Below are 19,091 nucleotides of genomic sequence, written 5' to 3'. Positions count from 1 at the left end.
GTTATGGATGACTGATCTACGGGCAATCTGACAGCAGCGCTTTTAGAAAGGTCAAAGGCTGAAAATGATCGTTGGGATCTATCGTTCTGCTAAGTTTTAAAACAAAGTCAGCATAGCGTTAACAGCTGTAAAATTCGACTTTCAAACAATATTTGGACTCATAGGTGGCACGCAGTGTTCTGTGGATGGCAAAAAACATCTGTTAGCCTTGAATAACACATCGTCTCCACTTCACCTGGATCTCTACTGCTGTGCGTGGAAGAGCTGCCTGAGACACACCTGCAGTGACAGAGTTATTTTGGTGTACGCTTTTTTCTTCATCCTCCATCAGTCTTTACAGTTGTTGAATGTGGCGATGGAGCCCGTCCTAGCTGTTACCATCTACCTAGCTAACATAGTCTAACCTGATGTTCAGCTGTGAAGTTTTATAAATGTGCAGTTACTGGTGCTGGACATATTTTATATTCCACAAATTATTATGTAAATTGTTATTATTATTCTGCCATGTGCCGCCTGTTGAAGAGAGATAGTTCTGGATTAAAAATTTCATATTAATGCATATGAGTCATATGATTAGAACTATGACTGGAAAGGACACACTACCCCCGCATACACTTGCCAATCCTACTAGTAGCCAATAACATAACATAACAAGCCACTTGAAAAACTCTTCAGCAGTATTTAAAAAATTCTAATGATTTATAAAATTATGAATGCTGTATCTGTATCCCACCCACCACTAATGTCTAGTGCAGCCATTCCCAAAGTCAGTAGTGCTGCGATCCACTTCCCAAGGTGCCCACCCAGTCTTTCCTTTGCCCAAAAAGCAAAAGAAAGTCATGTATTTCCTTAAAAGTTGGTTTCAAATAACATAAACAGCACAGGCTATTGGCTCTAAATTGCTAATTCTACCCAGTCATATGAAAAGCGTTAAGGCCAATGTGTGACCGACCTGCCACTGGGACACAAACTTCAATACAAGAGCAACATAATATCCCAAACTAATCAACTCCTATTACCAGTATTAATTCACTGTTTATATAAATACATTTATATACTGTAAATCGGTAGTTGTACATACTTGTAAGCAAACTGTTATCGTTGCAGCCCACCTGCAGTACCTTCACACCCCACTAGGGGGTCCTGGCCAACACTTTGGGAGACACTGGTTTAGTGTTTGTAATTTTGCTTTAATAATATCTTTTCTTACTCTTTATTCTATCAGTGAGCCTCATGCCTCTGATTCCTGGTAAACTTCACTTCAGCAGTGTTTTGGCTCATTGTCCTGTTGCTGCTGCAGAATGATGTATTAGTCATGCTGGTTACCTGTTGCCTTGAATTGTGAAGAAAATGACAAAAGTGACTTTTGTAAATATTCCCCCACATCATTATAACGTATAACACTTCCAATATCCGTACTCCTTTTCTGCATCTCTTAAAAATGGAACCAAAAAGCTTTCATTCTTGTCACATATCAAACCATCACACCAAAGTCTTTGGACTAATCTAATTTCGATTCCCTCTTCTTCTTGGCCCAATCAGTTATCTTCCTTCCATACGTCTCCCTGAGCAGTCGTTTTGCTGCACCAATTCAACTGTGAATACCTGATTCACGTTTTCTCCTTTGAACAGTTGAAAAGTGGTGATGTGAGCTCTAATCCAAGCTGTTGTTGTGGTTTCTGAGGCTGTAATTCTAATGAACTTCTCCTCTGCAGGAGAGAAACCTCTTGGCCTTTCTTTTCTGGGCTGTACTCAAAAAAGCTTGTTTCATTACAGCCAGGAGTATCACAATATTCTTTTAAAAATGAAATATTGACATACATTTGAAGATAAGCTAGTGTTGTAAATAACTGTGTAATTGTGCCTAATACATGTATATGTCCAGTTTAAATGAAATGTTAGCAGTGGTCCAGTGTTACCTTAGTTCAATCTCCCACATCTCCCACAGCTTAAGTTCATTAGTGCGATAACTTCCTGGTCGGGGAAGGCTCCAATGATTCAGTATTCTGCTTCACTCGGACAGGCATGGAAACTCAATAAGGAAGTGGGAAGGGAAAAAAAGATGTACTTGACTTCCTGATAATATATTAATGTCATCATCCAGCTCCAAGTCCCATACTTTTAGATGATGATTCAGCTGTATGCTGCAGTGTGTGTGAATGCTGTAGAGCTCATTATCCACAACTTACAGCAGAAGATGAGAAGTGTCTGCTGTCCTCACTGTGCTGAGACCTAATCTCTACCCCATGTCATTAAATAATGCTCGATTTCATGTGATTTCACTGTAACTGCTTAGACATATATTGAGTCTCCTCTTACACAGTAATTCTATGTCACAGGTTGTAAGTCGGAACATCTTTTCTAAATTTGTCATGTAATGGGCTACAGGAGTATCTGTCTGCCAGAGTTAAGGCACGTAACATAATCACTACTTATATTCAGATTTAAGGTCATGTTATAACATTTTTCTTTATGTCAGGGAAACTAAATCTTTGGTTGCCATCAGTATGTGTGCTACTTTAAGCACACAGGAGGCCTAAAATATGGGCGGGTTCTTATAGAACACTGTTGTACTCTACACTCACTTTATACAACATGCCTCATTCACACACCAGCCAGGGATCGAACCAGAGACGCATTTACTTTGTATTTAATGAAGGAGGTCAAGATGTACAGTAGATTCCTGCAGTGCAAGTTTGAAATGTTGTCCCTGACCATTTCTTTGTATTTATATTTGTTGTTGTTTATTTATATATATTATTTGAATAAAGTCAGGATTTGGTATGACCACCTTTATTCTTCAACAAAATTGTAAAGTCAAGTTTTCTTGCAAAAAGCTTTCCTGCCTGTCAAATTTCACATTTATCACTGGCTTTATATGCATTCAGCTGAATAGATGGGAACAAATTCAGCTAAAGAAATAGCAAGAAAGTGCCTAGGGATACCAATTATAATTAGTGTAAAAAAAAACCTGGTGTAAAATGTGTAGACACACCTCAGGTTCATTCCTTTATTATGATTGAATAAGTTGCAGGTCAGTGTTGGCTTAAGAACCAAACAAAACAACACTCCTCTGGAAACTTTTAGCCTGGAGACGTGTTGCTCAAGACCACAAATTACAGCAAAGTACCTTTGCAGAGTACTAGAAGTAATGTCAGATACTGTTCAACTCTTTGAATCTTCACCCTGCCTGTCTCATAAACTGTCATGGTTTGTGTTGTGGCAAAGGCAAGGACCCAAATGCAGGACTCATACACAGAAAAGTAAACTCAAAGCAGCAGCTTTATTTGCTGGGAAAATCTCTAACACCGAATACAAGAAAACAAAACTAGAAACTGGAAACGTGAAACTCAAACTAGAAAACTAACAGAGAACTAGGAATTAGTCAGGAGCACAGAGGACACATGCAGTACTGACAGGGTAAATGATGGTTAAAGACGCAACAACGGACCGAGGAAAACACAGGGCTTAAATACACAAGGGAGTAACAAGGGAATTAGAAACAGCAGGGAAACACAGCTGGGACTAATCTAACATAATGAGACCGGGGAGGAAGCAAAACTGAATACAAAGGAAAAGGAAGTATCAAAATAAAACAGGAAGACGCACAGACCGAAACCCAGACTCAAGACATGCAAGCTTAACACAGGGACACGGGAACAGAGACTAAACAAAGACTAAGATAAACACTGAGGGAGGGAGAACTGAGATCAAATCAAATCAAATCAAATCACTTTTATTGTCACATCACATGTGCAGGCACACTGGCACAGCACATGCGAGTGAAATTCTTGTGTGCGAGCCCCACAAGCAACAGAGATGTGCAAACACAACAACACAACAACACAAACGAGCAAAATACAAGAATGGCCAACCTGAAACTAATAAATATATGTACAATATATAATAGTGTATGCATTTCTGGATGTGTATACTAAATATTTTCCTACGTGTGTGTGTGTGTGTGTGTGTGTGTGTGTGTGTGTATACACATTTTTACAAATTAAATAGTAAAAAAAAAATAAAAATAAAATAAAAATAAAATAATAATAATAATAATAATAATAATAATAATAATAATAATAATAATAATAATAATAATAATAAAATATATAAAATATACAGAGTTGAATATGTGCAAAACAAGTGGCATTTATATACAGTGTGGAGTGCATAATGTTGAAGTTCCAGTAGTGAAGCTGAGGTGTCTATGACGTGTTCAGCAGTCTGATGGCCTGATGGAAAAAGCTGTCTCTCAGTCTGCTGGTACGGGACCGGATGCTGCAGAACCTCCTTCCTGATGGAAGCAGTCTGAACAGTTTATGGCTGGGGTGACTGGAGTCCTTGATGATCCTCCCCGCTTTCCTCAGGCAGCACTTCCTGTAGATGTCTTGGAGGGAGGGAAGCTCACCTCCAATTATCCGTTCAGAGCACCGCACTACTCGCTGGAGAGCTTTGCAGTTGTAGGCGGTGCTGTTGCCATACCAGGTGGTGATGCATCCAGTGAGGATGCTCTCAATGGCACAGTGATAGAAGGTCCTGAGGATGCGGGGGCTCATGCCGAATCTTTTCAGTCTCCTGAGAAAGAAGAGGCGCTGCTGCGCCTTCTTCACTGTTTTGTTTGTGTGTACTGACCACGTAAGATCCTCAGCCAGATGTACTCCAAGGAACCGGAAGCTGCTCACTCTCTCCACAGCAGCGCCGTTGATGGTGATGGGGGTGTGTACTTCTCTGCACCTCCGGAAGTCCACTATCAACTCCTTTGTCTTTGCGACGTTGAGGGTGAGATGGTTGTCTTGACACCAGTGGGTCAGGGCGCTGACCTCCTCCCTGTAAGCCGTCTCATCACCGTTGGTGATAAGACCCACCACTGTAGTGTCGTCCGCAAACTTCACAATGATGTTGGAGCTGTTAGTGGCTGTGCAGTCGTAGGTGTAGAGTGAGTACAGGAGAGGGCTCAGTACACACCCCTGTGGAGCACCAGTGTTCAGTGTGATGGGGGATGAGGTGATGCTGCCCAGTCTGACCACCTGGCGTCTGTCAGACAGGAAGCTAAGGATCCAGCTGCAGAGGGAGCTGCTCAGTCCTAGATCCTGCAGTTTCCTGTCCAGCTTCGAGGGAACGATGGTATTGAATGCTGAGCTGTAATCTACAAACAGCATTCTCACATACGTGTCTCTCTTCTCCAGGTGTGACAGGGCAGTGTGTAGTGTCAGGGCTATGGCATCATCAGTGGACCTGTTGTGGCGGTATGCAAACTGTAGAGGGTCCAGTGAGTCGGGTAGTGCAGAGCAGATGAAGTCCCTGACCAGCTTCTCGAAGCATTTGCTTACGATGGGGGTCAGGGCTACAGGTCGCCAGTCGTTCAATGAGGAGATGGTGGAGGATTTGGGTACAGGGACGATGGTGGCCATTTTGAAGCAGGCTAGGACTACAGACAGAGAGAGGGAAAGGTTGAAGATGTGCGTGAACACTCCAGCCAGCTGAGCCGCGCATGACTTGAGGACGCGGCCGGGAATCCCGTCCGGACCAGTAGCTTTGCGTGCGTTCACCTTCCCGAAGCACTTCCGCACATCCTCCTCAGACACAGTGTGCGCACTGACGTCATCTGCGGTGCGCACACTGTCCGGTCTCATGGTGTTCGCTGTGTCGAATCTAGCGTAGAATACGTTTAGATCCTCACACAGAGAGGCCGTGGTCTGCGGTGTGCTGGTTTTCCCTCTAAAGTCTGTGATCGTGTTTAGTCCCTGCCACATACTCCGAGGGTTGTCAAACTGTTGCTCCACCCTGTCCCTGTACTCACGTTTGGCTGCTTTGATTGTCTTCCGGAGTTGGTAATGTGCGTGTTTGTAGTCCGATGTGTTCGCGGAGGCAAAGGCGGTGTTCCGTGCCGCGCGAACATCTCCGTTAATCCAGGGTTTTTGATTTGGGAAGGATTTGACTGTTCTGGATGGGACGACATCTTCCACGCATTTCCTGATAAATCCACAGACTGAGTCTGTGTATTCATCAATGTCTCTGGCGGCCACGTGAAACATTTCCCAGTCCGCGTGATCAAAACAGTCCCGCAGCGCAGACTCCGATTGGTCCGTCCAACAGTGCACCGCCCTCCGGGTTGGAGCTTCCTGTTTCAGCTTCTGCCTGTAGGCGGGCAGGAGCAGGATGGAGCAGTGATCTGATTGGCCGAATGGGGCGCGGGGGAGGGCTTTGTACGCATCCCGGAAAGAGGTGTAACAGTGGTCGAGTTGCCGGTTTCCACGTGTGTTGAAAAGGATGTGTTGATGGAGTTTTGGTGAGACTTTCTTCAGGTTTCCCTTATTAAAGTCTCCGGCTGTGATAAACGCTGCCTCTGGGTGTGCGGTTTCCTCACTGCTGATCGCGCTGTACAGTTCCCTGAGTGCACGGTCAGTGTCGGCTTGTGGGGGAATGTAAACAGCCGTAATAATCACTGCTGTAAATTCCCTCGGTAGCCAGAATGGCCGGCACTTAATCATCAGGTACTCCAGGTCCGGTGAGCAGAAGGATTTGACCGGGTGCACGTTCGCATAATCACACCAGCTGTTGTTGATCATGAAACACACACCACCGCCTCTGCTTTTCCCAGTAAGATCCTGTGACCTGTCCGCGCGGTGCACAGAGAACCCCGGCAGTTGTATTGCGGAGTCCGGTACTTTGTCCGATAGCCAGGTTTCTGTGAGGCAGATCACGCAGCAGTCCCGCATCTCTCGCTGGAATGAGATCCGTGCCCGAAGCTCGCACAGCTTGTTCTCCAGAGACTGCATATTAGCCAGTAATAAACTGGGTAACGGTGGTCTGTAAGTGCGCCGTCTCAGTCGAACCAGAACGCCAGATCTTCTCCCTCTGCGTCGGCGTTTGCGGCCTCCAGGGCCAGAGAACAAAGGCGTCTCAGGTGAGATGAATGGGGGGTCTGCAAACGGAGCGTCCGTGTTGCAAAACTTGAACTCCGGAAAGTTATAAGAAAGACCGTCTTTTATGTCCAGTAAGGTTTGTCGGTCGTACACAAGGAGACAAGTGCTGCTCGTGAAAAAATAAAGGAAAAGTAAATTTAAACACAGAAGAAAGCCGTTGCTTGGGGGAGCTCGCGACGAGGCTGCCATACTCGGCGCCATCTTGAACCAAACCATCAGTGAGAACGTAAGAAATAAAGATAACAAAAACCATGAATAACAATAAACAAAGATTATTAATTCAGAACCTGAAACACAAATACTGTGACATAAACTGTTGTTGGTCCCATTCAATCATACGTATAGCACCTGTCACCACCACTTTTACATTCTTCCCCCGCTAAGAGTTGCTGTGGAGATGTAATCGAGTCATCTTCTCTATCAGCAAAACAGATAAAAGAACAATAGAAAAACGTTAGCTGTTGTAGACTGTGAAACTCAAGAGTGTCTGAATCACAGCACACATACACTACACAACAGACAGACTGACTGACAGCTTTAAATCTGCCCCAAAATGCAACATGTTTGCTCTTAGCATGATTCATATTTCTTTGCTGATATCAAGACTTTAGTTAGATTGCCTGGATAATGATAGCTTAAGCATTAAACTTAAACTAAGAACCTTCATGGACATTTAAAGTATTAAAAACATAAGCAGAGTATAAGTAATTTCCACTTTATGTTGACCTGTGCTTAGTTTCTCTTGTGGTTTCTGAAAGTAAAAGAAAAAGAAAGCAAGGTTCAAGGCGGCAGCTAACATGTTTCACTTAATGGTTTGTATTTCCTTCCATTTTTCAAATATTAAGAAAATGCTACGTTATGTAGATATCTGCAGTGAAGTGTGAATCATGCATCAGAAGTAGTAATAAGAAGACTTAAATATAGCCCATTTTTCAACAACACTGAGGACTGAGCTACAAAAGTGCACCCGCTGTGTTCTTCTGTTTTTCTTTCTTTCTTTTTTAAAACTCTGTAATGTAGCTGTTTGTTTCTGTAAACATAACCGCTGTTTGTCTGTCAAACCACTTTTATGCCTGAACTACCAAACTACATGATAAAACCAGGTAAAGAGGCGGAGCTTAGGCCAAGGAAGAACCAATCTGTGTGACAGAACATTGAGCATTAGCTCGTGATCTCAGTTTCTTCATCTGTTTAGGTTTGGTTTCGGGGGTTTTTTTCTACATGCTGAACCCACAGTGACATTTTGTCCTCTGTCCTTCCCCTTAGCCCCAACCAGTTGTGGCAGATGCTCCCCGAGCCTGGTTCTGCTCGATGTTTCTCCCTGTTAACCTGGAGTTTTTCGTTCCCACGTTCACCAAATCGCTTGCTCGTGCCTAATTTTGGGGGTTTTCTCAGTATTATTGGAGGGTCTTAACCTCACAATATAAAGGTTGAGGTGTCAGTTACTGTGATTTGGTGCTATATAAGTAAAACTGAACTGAATTGAAATCTCTTTTGTGAGTTGGAAGGATTAAACACAAGAGCAGATACAGGATACCTGCCATATAAATTATAAAAGTACCAAGCACAGCTTACTCTCCCATGTTATGTTCTGATGCAACATAACATCAGAAACTGTATGTGTATTATAATGAAGCCTCTGGGCTGGACTGAGGGTCTTAGCAGGATGCTGGTCAGGGGGTCGCTTTAAAAACTGCAACCTCAAGACTCGCCTCGCTTCCAGCTCTTCACCAGTGTGAGGTTATGTTCCCTTCTCATTTATGTGCAACACTATATATCTGTTTCTTATTTGTCTTAACCTATTAATCGTGCATGCCTTTAAACACACACACACACACATATACAGTGGGGCAAAAAAGTATTTAGTCAGCCACCGATTGTGCAAGTTCCCCCACCTAAAATGATGACAGAGGTCAGTAATTTGCACCAGAGGTACACTTCAACTGTGAGAGACAGAATGTGAAAAAAAATCCATGAATTCACATGGTAGGATTTGTAAAGAATTTATTCGTAAATTAGGGTGGAAAATAAGTATTTGGTCACCTCAAACATGGAAAATCTCTGGCTCTCACAGACCTGTAACGTCTTCTGTAAGAAGCTTTTCTGTCCCCCACTCGTTACCTGTATGAATGGCACCTGTTTGAACTCATCATCTGTATAAAAGACACCTGTCCACAGCCTCAAACAGTCAGACTCCAAACTCCGCCATGGCCAAGACCAAAGAGCTTTCGAAGGACACCAGGAAAAGTATTGTAGACCTGCACCAGACTGGGAAGAGTGAATCTACAATAGGCAAGCAGCTTGGTGTGAAAAAATCAACTGTGGGAGCAATCATCAGAAAATGGAAGACATACAGGACCACTGATAATCTCCCACGATCTGGGGCTCCACGCAAGATCTCATCCCGTGGGGTCAAAATGATCATGAGAACGGTGAGCAAAGATCCCAGAACCACACGGGGGGACCTGGTGAATGACCTGCAGAGAGCTGGGACCAAAGTAACAAAGGTCACCGTCAGTAACACACTACAACGGCAGGGAATCAAATCCCGCAGTGCCAGACGTGTTCCGCTGCTGAAGCCAGTGCATGTCCAGGCCCGTCTGAAGTTTGCCAGAGAGCACATGGATGATACAGCAGAGGATTGGGAGAATGTCATGTGGTCAGATGAAACCAAAGTAGAACTTTTTGGTATAAACTCAACTCGTCGTGTTTGGAGGACGAAGAATACTGAGTTGCATCCCAAGAACACCATACCTACTGTGAAGCATGGGGGTGGAAACATCATGCTATGGGGCTGTTTTTCTGCCAAGGGGACAGGACGACTGATCCGTGTTAAGGACAGAATGAATGGGGCCATGTATCGTGAGATTTTGAGCCAAAACCTCCTTCCATCAGTGAGAACTTTGAAGATGAAACGAGGCTGGGTCTTCCAACATGACAATGATCCAAAACACACCGCCCGGGCAACAAAGGAGTGGCTCCGTAAGAAGCATTTGAAAGTCCTGGAGTGGCCTAGCCAGTCTCCAGACCTCAACCCCATAGAAAATCTGTGGCGGGAGTTGAAAGTCCGTGTTGCTCGGCAACAGCCCCAAAACATCACTGCTCTCGAGAAGATCTGCATGGAGGAATGGGCCAAAATACCAGCTACTGTGTGTGCAAACCTGGTAAAGACCTATAGTAAACGTTTGACCTCTGTTATTGCCAACAAATGTTATGTTACAAAGTATTGAGTTGTATTTTTGTTATTGACCCTGATTTACGAATAAATTCTTTACAAATCCTACCATGTGAATTCATGGATTTTTTTTTTTTCACATTCTGTCTCTCACAGTTGAAGTGTACCTCTGGTGCAAATTACTGACCTCTGTCATCATTTTAGGTGGGGGGACTTGCACAATCGGTGGCTGACTAAATACTTTTTTGCCCCACTGTATATATATGTACACTCCCAACAGCACATCAGATGTGAAATACACCTCCATAATTTATCTCACAATTTTAGCCTTGTGTACCTTCATTGTAAATGTTTGATGTCACAAGCTGTTCTGCAGTCTGTCTTTTGTTTGGTTACAATATACAAAGAAAAGAAAAGAAATTCCTTCAGTCACTCTACCAGCAACAGTGTTCAGGTTAAATGTTTTTAGCGGCTATGAGCCCAGACGTCTAAAAAGAAACAGGCTTATAAATTAAAAATGATTTTCTTTGCTTTTAGAGGGGTTTTTTTGTTTTGTTTTGGGTTTTTTTTACTTTTTTACAGAACCATTATTCTTTGCAATTTGGCAAAACATTCAATATAAAATAGCACCTCTCCATAAAAACCTGAGCTCACTGATATCAGATGGAACCGACTGATTCTGACTGACTTTGGTTGCGATTTGCAACAAAGAAATACGAATTGCTTTCCTCAAGCGGCCTTAACGGCTGCTTTAACGAAGTAACTAAGACTTCTTTTGTGCCATTTACAACAAAGAGAAACTGACTGATTGCACCTCTGCAGGGGTAAATGATCCTAACATCACTGGGCAAATAAATAAATTAACAAATAAAAATGAGTTGTCTGAAGCAAATGCAAACATTTTTCTCGATAATAGTCCAACATAAATCTATCCCTATACCCTATTACCACCTAAATAGAAGCTGAAGACACGTCTTACTTCAAATCATTCTTCCCTGTGCTCGGTGTCGTGACAGGCAGTTCAAATTGATATGTTTTGCCTGCTTTGTGGTTTTGCCCTCTCAAAGAATTAAAGCAGCAATAACCTGTTTCTGCCGCTGACTAATTGGCTGCTTGGCAAACAGGCTGGTGGATAAGTTTTGTCTTTCCTTGCTGTCCCACAGAGAGCAGCGTCCTACAGAGCCCCGTCTTTACCAAGCAGCCTGGCAGCATCGTGTATCCTGTGGAGAATGTGGAGAAAAAGCGAGAGGTGGTGTTCAGCTGCGAGGCCGAGGGAAGCCCACCTCCCATGTACCGGTGAGTGCGTGACTGCAGTCCTTTATCTCTCTCTTCCTCCTCTCCCTGTTGATGCTGCATGCTTTTATACAAGTGATAGTCTCAATATCTTTCAATTTTTTGACATCATGTCGCGGACAAATGTCTCCATTTTGTCTTCAGCAGTCCCCGTCGCATTTTGGCAGCTGAAAATGCCACTGAGAGAGGACTGTGGCAAAACTCGTGTGCCCACAAATCCTGCAGCACACTTGCATTTCTGTACAGAACAGTCACCTGATTCTTTGCGCTAAAAGGCAGTTTGCTTTTTGTTAACACCTGTTATCTCCATGTCTCCCCTCTTCGTAGAACCGTTATTTAGTCTGTGGACATTTGATCTTTTTCCCTGATAATAATATATTTTTTACAGAAAGTGCAATATATCCTTCTTCTTACTGCTTTGAATCAAAGCTGTTTGTTTCTGGGGTACAAAGATGTGATGTTCAGGGTAGGAACCCATAAATAAAAAGAGAAAAAGGTCTAATCTCATAATATTTTGTCAATTTGGCAGTGATAGTGACGTCTTTTAAAAGTACAAATCAAATATCACACGTGACAAATTCCAAAGGCTCAACTGATGAGTAAATAATTACACGAGACTTATCCTCACACATTATCCTCACACATACATGTCGTCTGTGAACCAGAAAGCAGCAAGTTTCTAATCAGCAAAGCCCGAAGTTGTTCCATTGACAGTGAATTAGATTTGGCCATCGTGGATTCAGAACATGTTTAAACGCCTTACATGTTGAGCATATTCCTGATAGTTAAAAGAGGTGTGCATACCTTGTACAGGTGTACAGATGTGGAACTCCAGCTGCTGTCCACTGTGAATGTAACCGCTCTTAGGATTACTCTCCTGATGCATCAACAACATAGTCTTGGTTCTGGTTCTACTTGTTCATCCATGAAAAATCAAGTCTAAGCTGATCAGGATCATAGGCATATATTACATAAATTCTGTTTTACAGTGGATTTTTCCTTCTACCCCCTGCCGGAAACATGTGTTGCCAATCTGTAGTCTGTGAATGCATGCTAATCTCCACTTGCTCTCCTCTCAGACGTCTTCTCTCTGCTGCAGAGTTCAAAGAGATCCCTGTTTTTATGTCTCTCTTTATTTCCTCCTCACCTCCACCATTAGTCTATTGAAAGGTTGTTTCGTTGTAAGTAAAAGTTGAAATCTATTGTATTTGCTGACTGAAATTACTGTAGAGCCATTTGGAAGCAGTAGTACATTTAATACTTGGGACTTAGCCAGCTTAGAGAATGACCTAATCAGCTGTTTCCTGTCAAGGTCGCTGTGTGGTCCTGTCAGAGCTGCCGCTGCCTCTTAGAGACGTGTTGCAACACACACACAGACAGGAACTAAATCATACTCAAAGTTCATTAATTGCGTGTCACACAGCTGTAAACTCTGACAGCTCGTGCCGCAGTGTTTACATGGAGCAGAGACATGTGCACAGTGTTGTCTGCAGCAAATCCAGATGAAGAGGAGAGGAAGATTGTAGCTAATAAATCGAATTTCAGGCACTCAAGCGTGTGGTTAAACATGCCGATAATAATAATATAGCAACACAGCATTAATAATTAGACACTTCTCGAAAACAGACTTTCTTCCTTGTAAGAGTTAGATGAGAAAATTGACACGTCACTCTGCACTCTGGGTTCTAAAAGTGATATTTAAAGTATGAAAGAATAACTGCAACCCCAGCTGATTGAAATTACTATTACACAGCATACTCGACAAAAAGACCTAAATCTTTATTAGTGATCCAGAAACTTAAACACTGCAAATAAATACAGCAGCTCCTTAACTTGGTGCATAAACACCGAAAATACAGCTAACCTGCTCTGTCTGACGCGAATGAAATACACCCATCATCAGCTGAGTCTATTGCACTAACTGCACCTACTCGTGCTGACAGACTGGTGCTTTCGCATGTACCTTATTACATTTGCAAGGTGAGTCTGCCCGTAAAAATAAATAAAAACCACCATTTAGCTAATCTCCCTTCAAGGCTGTAACCTTGTGCACAGCTGGACCCCTTTTCAATCACTCCACTTAGGTCCAGCTCTCCCGTGATTTAAAAAGGGACCTGATCTCATACGTAGAGCAGGCATTAATGTCTGTGCCAAACTGATCTGACTTAGATGTCAAGAATCATCACTGGCGATTACGGCTGGTTACAACCAGGAGCATCGTTTTTAAGTTGAGGAACCAACACTGGCCAAGCCTGAAGCATTTTAAAAAGAGGAAGAGTGCATGAAATGGTGCAGAGCGGCACAAAAACTGACTTGACCAGATCAGCCACTTATAAATCAGTTGTGGCATTTTTTGTGTTTTTCTTTTTTCTTTGAAGAACTTTCTGATTGAATATTGCTCCAAAAGAAAACACTGACTGGTTCAGTTTTTGGTAACAAGAGTAGAAATATCCCGATCCAAAAGGGTTTGTAATGGAAATCCATCCTAGTCAAGGTTAACTTCTTGGCCATCTCACAGCCACAGCAGTAATGATGCCCTAACATCAAATCACGAGTAGTTCAGTAGACAGGAAGCAGCATGTGAGGCTGGGAAAGAATGTCTCGGACTCCCGGACCATCAGCACCGGCTCCCCTCAGGGCTGTGTTCTTTCTCCCCTGCTCTTCTCCCTGTATACCAACTGCTGCACCTCCACCCACCAGTCTGTCAAGCTAATCAAGTTTGCAGATGACACCACCGTTATTGGACTCATCTCGGACGGGGATGAGTCTGCCTACAGGAGGGAGGTTGAACGTCTGGTGTCCTGGTGCAGCCGCAACAACCTGGTGCTGAATGCCCAGAAGACAGTGGAGATTATTGTGGACTTCAGGAAGCACACAGCTCCACTCCCCCCCATCATCCTGACTGAGACCCCCATCACCTCTGTGGACTCATTCCGCTTCCTGGGTACCACCATCACCCAGGACCTGAAGTGGGAGCCCACCATCACCTCTGTCATTAAGAAAGCCCAGCAGAGGATGTACTTCCTGAGGCAGCTGAAGAAATTCAACCTGCCAACACGGACGATGATGCAATTCTACACTGCAATCATCGAGTCCATCCTCACCTCCTCCATCACCGTGTGGTACGCTGGAGCCACTATCAGGGACAAACAGAGACTGCAGCGTGTTGTGCGCTCTGCTGAGAAGGTGATTGGCTGCAGACTCCCATCTCTGCAGGACCTGTACACCTCCAGGACACTGGGGCGTGCAGCTCGGATCTCAGCTGACCCTTCTCACCCTGGACACAGTCTGTTTGACCTGCTCCCCTCAGGCAGGAGGCTCCGGTCCATTCGCACCAGAACCTCTCGCCATAAGAACAGTTTCTTCCCCTCTGCTGTTGGACACATGAACAATAAACGTACGACTGTTCCCACCCCTAACACATGACCCTACGCTGTGTTCACTGCATCATTCCATGTTTGGCACTGATCACCACCTGCACTCATGTATATATCTATCTACTTAGCACTTTTAATTCTTATTCTTATTTTTATTTATTTATTTATTTTTTCATGTCTATTTATGCGTAATTTATGACAGTATGTTTGCACTGAAGCACCGCAGCAATTTCCTAATGTTGTAAACCTTACCCCGCCTCTCGCCCTATGACAGCTGGGATAGGCTCCAGCGCCCCCCGCGACCCTGAAAAGGATAAGCGGAAGCGAATGGATGGATGGATGTAAACCTGCTCAACATTTGGCAATAAAACCCTTTCTGATTCTGATTCTGATTCTAATTATACTTGTTGTTTCCTTAAATATTATAACTCACAATTTTTACTTCTGATGGAGTTTTTTATATTCTTTCTATATTCATAGACTATGTTGCTAATCTGAACACTTCCCCCATCACTTCAGCACAGTCACATGCTATTTTAAAGGCATGTCTCATGTCTTTCTGGATACTCATCTCCTTTTAGCTCACAGCAGTCACGCCTGTAATCAAGTCAGACAACCACTGACAAAGTTTCAAAGTCTGCTGACGTGTTGGCTTTTCTTGCTCGCGTCTGTGTGAGCTATGAATGAGCTACGAGTGTCATTAAGACGACGTTACTCCAGATTTTTGGCACTTTTATCAGGCCACATGACGGTTTTAAGACTAAAGTGAGGAAAGAAATGTCAGGGTAGCAGTATACATCACAGGTTAAATAAAATAAAACTAGAAAATCAATCAGCTCTTTGTCTTCCTTTTATCGAACACATTGATTGGCCTTAATATGACTGACTAGACTGACTGTGCGTCGATACAGTGCAGGCTATTTTTATAGTCTTACAATAAATCCCCCCTACCCAGACGGAAGTAGACGCCATATGCCTTGGTATACAAGACACTACACCTCTCATTGGAGCCATTTATATGACACAGCTGCCATCCTCCTTCTCACTGCCTGCAGAGACTCTGGGTTGCTGCCTAGCTTCAAAACACTGCTAAGCTATCTAACTAAAATCTTAACTTTTGGTGGAATGGGGCTTTTTTTCTAAATGTTATATTGGTATGGCCTAAATACTCAGAATACCTGTTATCCAGAGACAAAGAGGAGTTGAAAAGGGTGCAGAGAGAGCTGAGGGGACTGATAAGGAATGGGAAGGAGAGCTACAGGCAGAAGATGGAGAACCAGCTTCAACAAAACAACGTTGGTGAAGTCTGGAGAGGCCTCAGAACCATCTCGGGCCACAAACAGCAGAACTCTCTGCCTGGGAGGGATGTGAGATGGGCAAATGAACTGAATCATTTCTTCAACAGATTTGACTCAGCCATGAGGCAGTCTGCAACATCGGCTGCAGACTCACCCACCCCCACTGCTGCTGTTCCACCTCAGACACTTCACACCTCCTCTATTCACCCTGCTCACTCCCCCCCACCCCCAACAACAGCATCCAATACACACTCAACACAAGGCTCCAGCCTGTCTCTCTCAACCACCCAGGTTAGGAGGGAACTGAGGAGGATTAATGGCAAGAAGGCAGCGGGTCCAGATGGCATCAGCTCGAGGGTCGTCAGGTCCTGCGCGGACCAACTGTGTGGGGTGATGGAGCACCTCTTCAACCTGAGCCTGAGGTTGGGAAGAGTTCCACAGCTCTGGAAAACCTCCTGTGTTGTACCAGTGCCAAAGACTTCACGCCCCAAGGACCTCAACAGCTACAGGCCGGTGGCTCTGACATCCCACCTGATGAAGACCCTGGAGCGGTTGGTCCTGGCTCAGCTTCGGCGCCTAATAAGCTCATCACTGGACCCACTTCAGTTTGCCTACCAGCCTGGCATTGGAGCGGATGATGCCGTCATTCACCTCCTACTAGGGCTGGGTATCGTCACTGATTTCTAGAATCGATTCATTTCCGATTCACAAGGCCCCGAATCGATTCGATCCACGATTCGATTTAATTCGATTCGATTTAAATCTGGGAAATTTTGACAGTCAGAAATATTATAATTCAGATCAGTACATTTACATATTTTTGTATCAATAAAAAGGAAGCTGACACACGCAAGACTTTATCACAGGTGTGAGCATCACAGCAGATGCTTTTGTGTCAAAGTAGCTGAGGATAAAACACAGAAAAACATGAAGGTGATTTTCCTGGCCTGGGATTTTATAAAAATATTCTGCAGTACATCAAAAACGAAAGAAAACCATTAATCAACATATGAACATCACCTCTGAAGTTACAGCGGTTTTATTACAGACACAGCGTTTTGCATTTTGAATAATTTTAAAAAGTTTAAATTTGTTCAGTATTGAACAGCAGAAATGAGGTTTTCTTTTCGGAAGAATGTAAAAGGGAAAAAACAGCGGCCGACAGCCTGTAAACAACAGTAGACTTGTGCGTAACAAGCAAGCGAATAATGAAGAAAGGGAAACTGTTCTTGAAGTACAGAGAGAGAGCTGTGCATCGCAGTGGAAGCAAAACAGTAAAAGTCTGAGTGAATTCATGACGATGTTTATGTGAAGCGTTTGGATCTTCTTTTGCTGCTGGTTCGGTCAATATTGTTTGGAGAGAGATCAAACTAACAGCTTTAGAATCGGCGCATAAAGGGCGTGCACACAAAGCGCGGACCCGCCGACAGATCAGAGTCAGCGAGCTGTCGGCTTTCAGCCCCGACTGTGAGAAAAGCGACATCTAACTGATTCTGATCCGCGGGTCCCGCTGTGTGTTTAAGTCTTTGTGCAGAATCCGTGTTCCTGCTCTCATTTACTGTCTTAACTGTTTGGTGGTTCTTGAAATTTTGTGAGATTTCACCTGAGATTCTGGCATTTTGGGCAAAATAAATTTATATTAAAAAATCGATTCAGGATTTTAATGAATCGATTTTACGTTATCCAAGCCAGAATCGATTTTAATCGATGACTCGATTATAAGAACCCACCCCTACCTCCTACATCGTTCCCTCGCTCACCTGGAGACCGCTGGAAGCACTGTGAGAATCATGTTCTTTGATTTCTCCAGTGCCTTCAACACCATTCTTCCCTCGGTTCTAAAGGACAAGCTGGTGAACTCTGGAGTGGACCATCACCTCACTACCTGGATCCTGGACTACCTCACCGACCGACCACAGTATGTGAGGACTCAGGGCTGTGTGTCGGACAGGGTCGTCTGCAGTACGGGGGCCCCACAGGGAACAGTTCTGGCTCCGTTCCTCTTCACCATCTACACTGCAGACTTCTCCCACAATTCCACCCAGTGCTTCCTGCAGAAGTTCTCTGATGACTCTGCAATAGTCGGCCTCATCACTGATGGGGACGACAAGGAGTACAGAGGTCTGACCCAAGACTTTGTGGACTGGTGCCAGCTGAACTACCTCCAGATCAACGCCAGTAAAACCAAGGAACTGGTGGTAGACTTCGCAGGCACAAGCATTCTCCACTGCAACCACTGAACATCCAAGGTATGGACATTGAGGCTGTGGACAGCTACAGGTACCTTGGTGTTCTGAACAATAGACTGGACTGGACTCATAACTCAGACGCCCTCTACAGGAAAGGGCAGAGCAGGCTGTACCTGCTGCGGAGACTCAGGTCGTTTGGAGTGGAGGGCCCACTCCTGAAGACCTTCCATGACTCTGTGGTGGCTTCTGCTATCTTTTATGGTGTGGTCTGCTGGGGCGGCAGCATCTCTGCTGGGGACAGGAAGAGACTGAACAGGGTGATCCGAAGGGCCAGCTCTGTTCTAGGATGCCCTCTGGACCCAGTGGAGGTGGTGAGTGACAGGAGAATGGCGGCTAAGCTGTCATCCCTGATGGACAACATCTCCCACCCCATGCAGCAGACTGTGACAGCACTGAGCAGCTCCTTCAGTGGGAGACTGCGGCACCCACGGTGTGGGACGGAGAGATTTCGCAGGTCTTTCCTCCCCACTGCTGTCAGACTCCATAATAAAGACTTTAACTGATCAAGCACACACATCCATACATATGCAATAATACTAAGTGCAATAATCCTTTCTGTCATCGTTGTATTTTTACTCAGTTGTATATAGTATATTTGTATTTGTATTCTATTTTTATCTTATTGTATATTTATTTTATTTTATTCTACTGTATATAGTATTTTATTTTATTCTATTCTGTACAGTTGTGTACTGTATTTATTCTTATTGTATTCTAATTTTTGCCTCATAACTTTTGCACTGTCCACTTCCTGCTGTGACAAAACAAAT

At 43.9% G+C, this 19,091-nt stretch overlaps 1 protein-coding gene across 2 annotated transcripts in view; it reads left to right on the top strand.

Annotated features, from left to right (window-relative positions):
* cntn4 (contactin 4) overlaps positions 1 to 19,091 on the top strand; it is a 215,764-nt gene that overhangs the window by 58,904 nt on the left and 137,769 nt on the right. For both annotated transcript variants that reach the window (XM_080891754.1, XM_080891753.1), the window contains exon 3: positions 11,268 to 11,400. In XM_080891754.1, coding sequence (XP_080747880.1) covers positions 11,268 to 11,400 — 133 coding nt within the window. The remainder of the gene's footprint in view (positions 1 to 11,267; positions 11,401 to 19,091) is intronic.

This window comes from Rhamphochromis sp. 'chilingali' (genome assembly GCF_963969265.1).
Source record: "Rhamphochromis sp. 'chilingali' genome assembly, chromosome: 9".
NCBI lineage: Eukaryota > Metazoa > Chordata > Actinopteri > Cichliformes > Cichlidae > Rhamphochromis > Rhamphochromis sp. 'chilingali'.
This window is presented reverse-complemented; position numbering and strand designations above follow the sequence as displayed.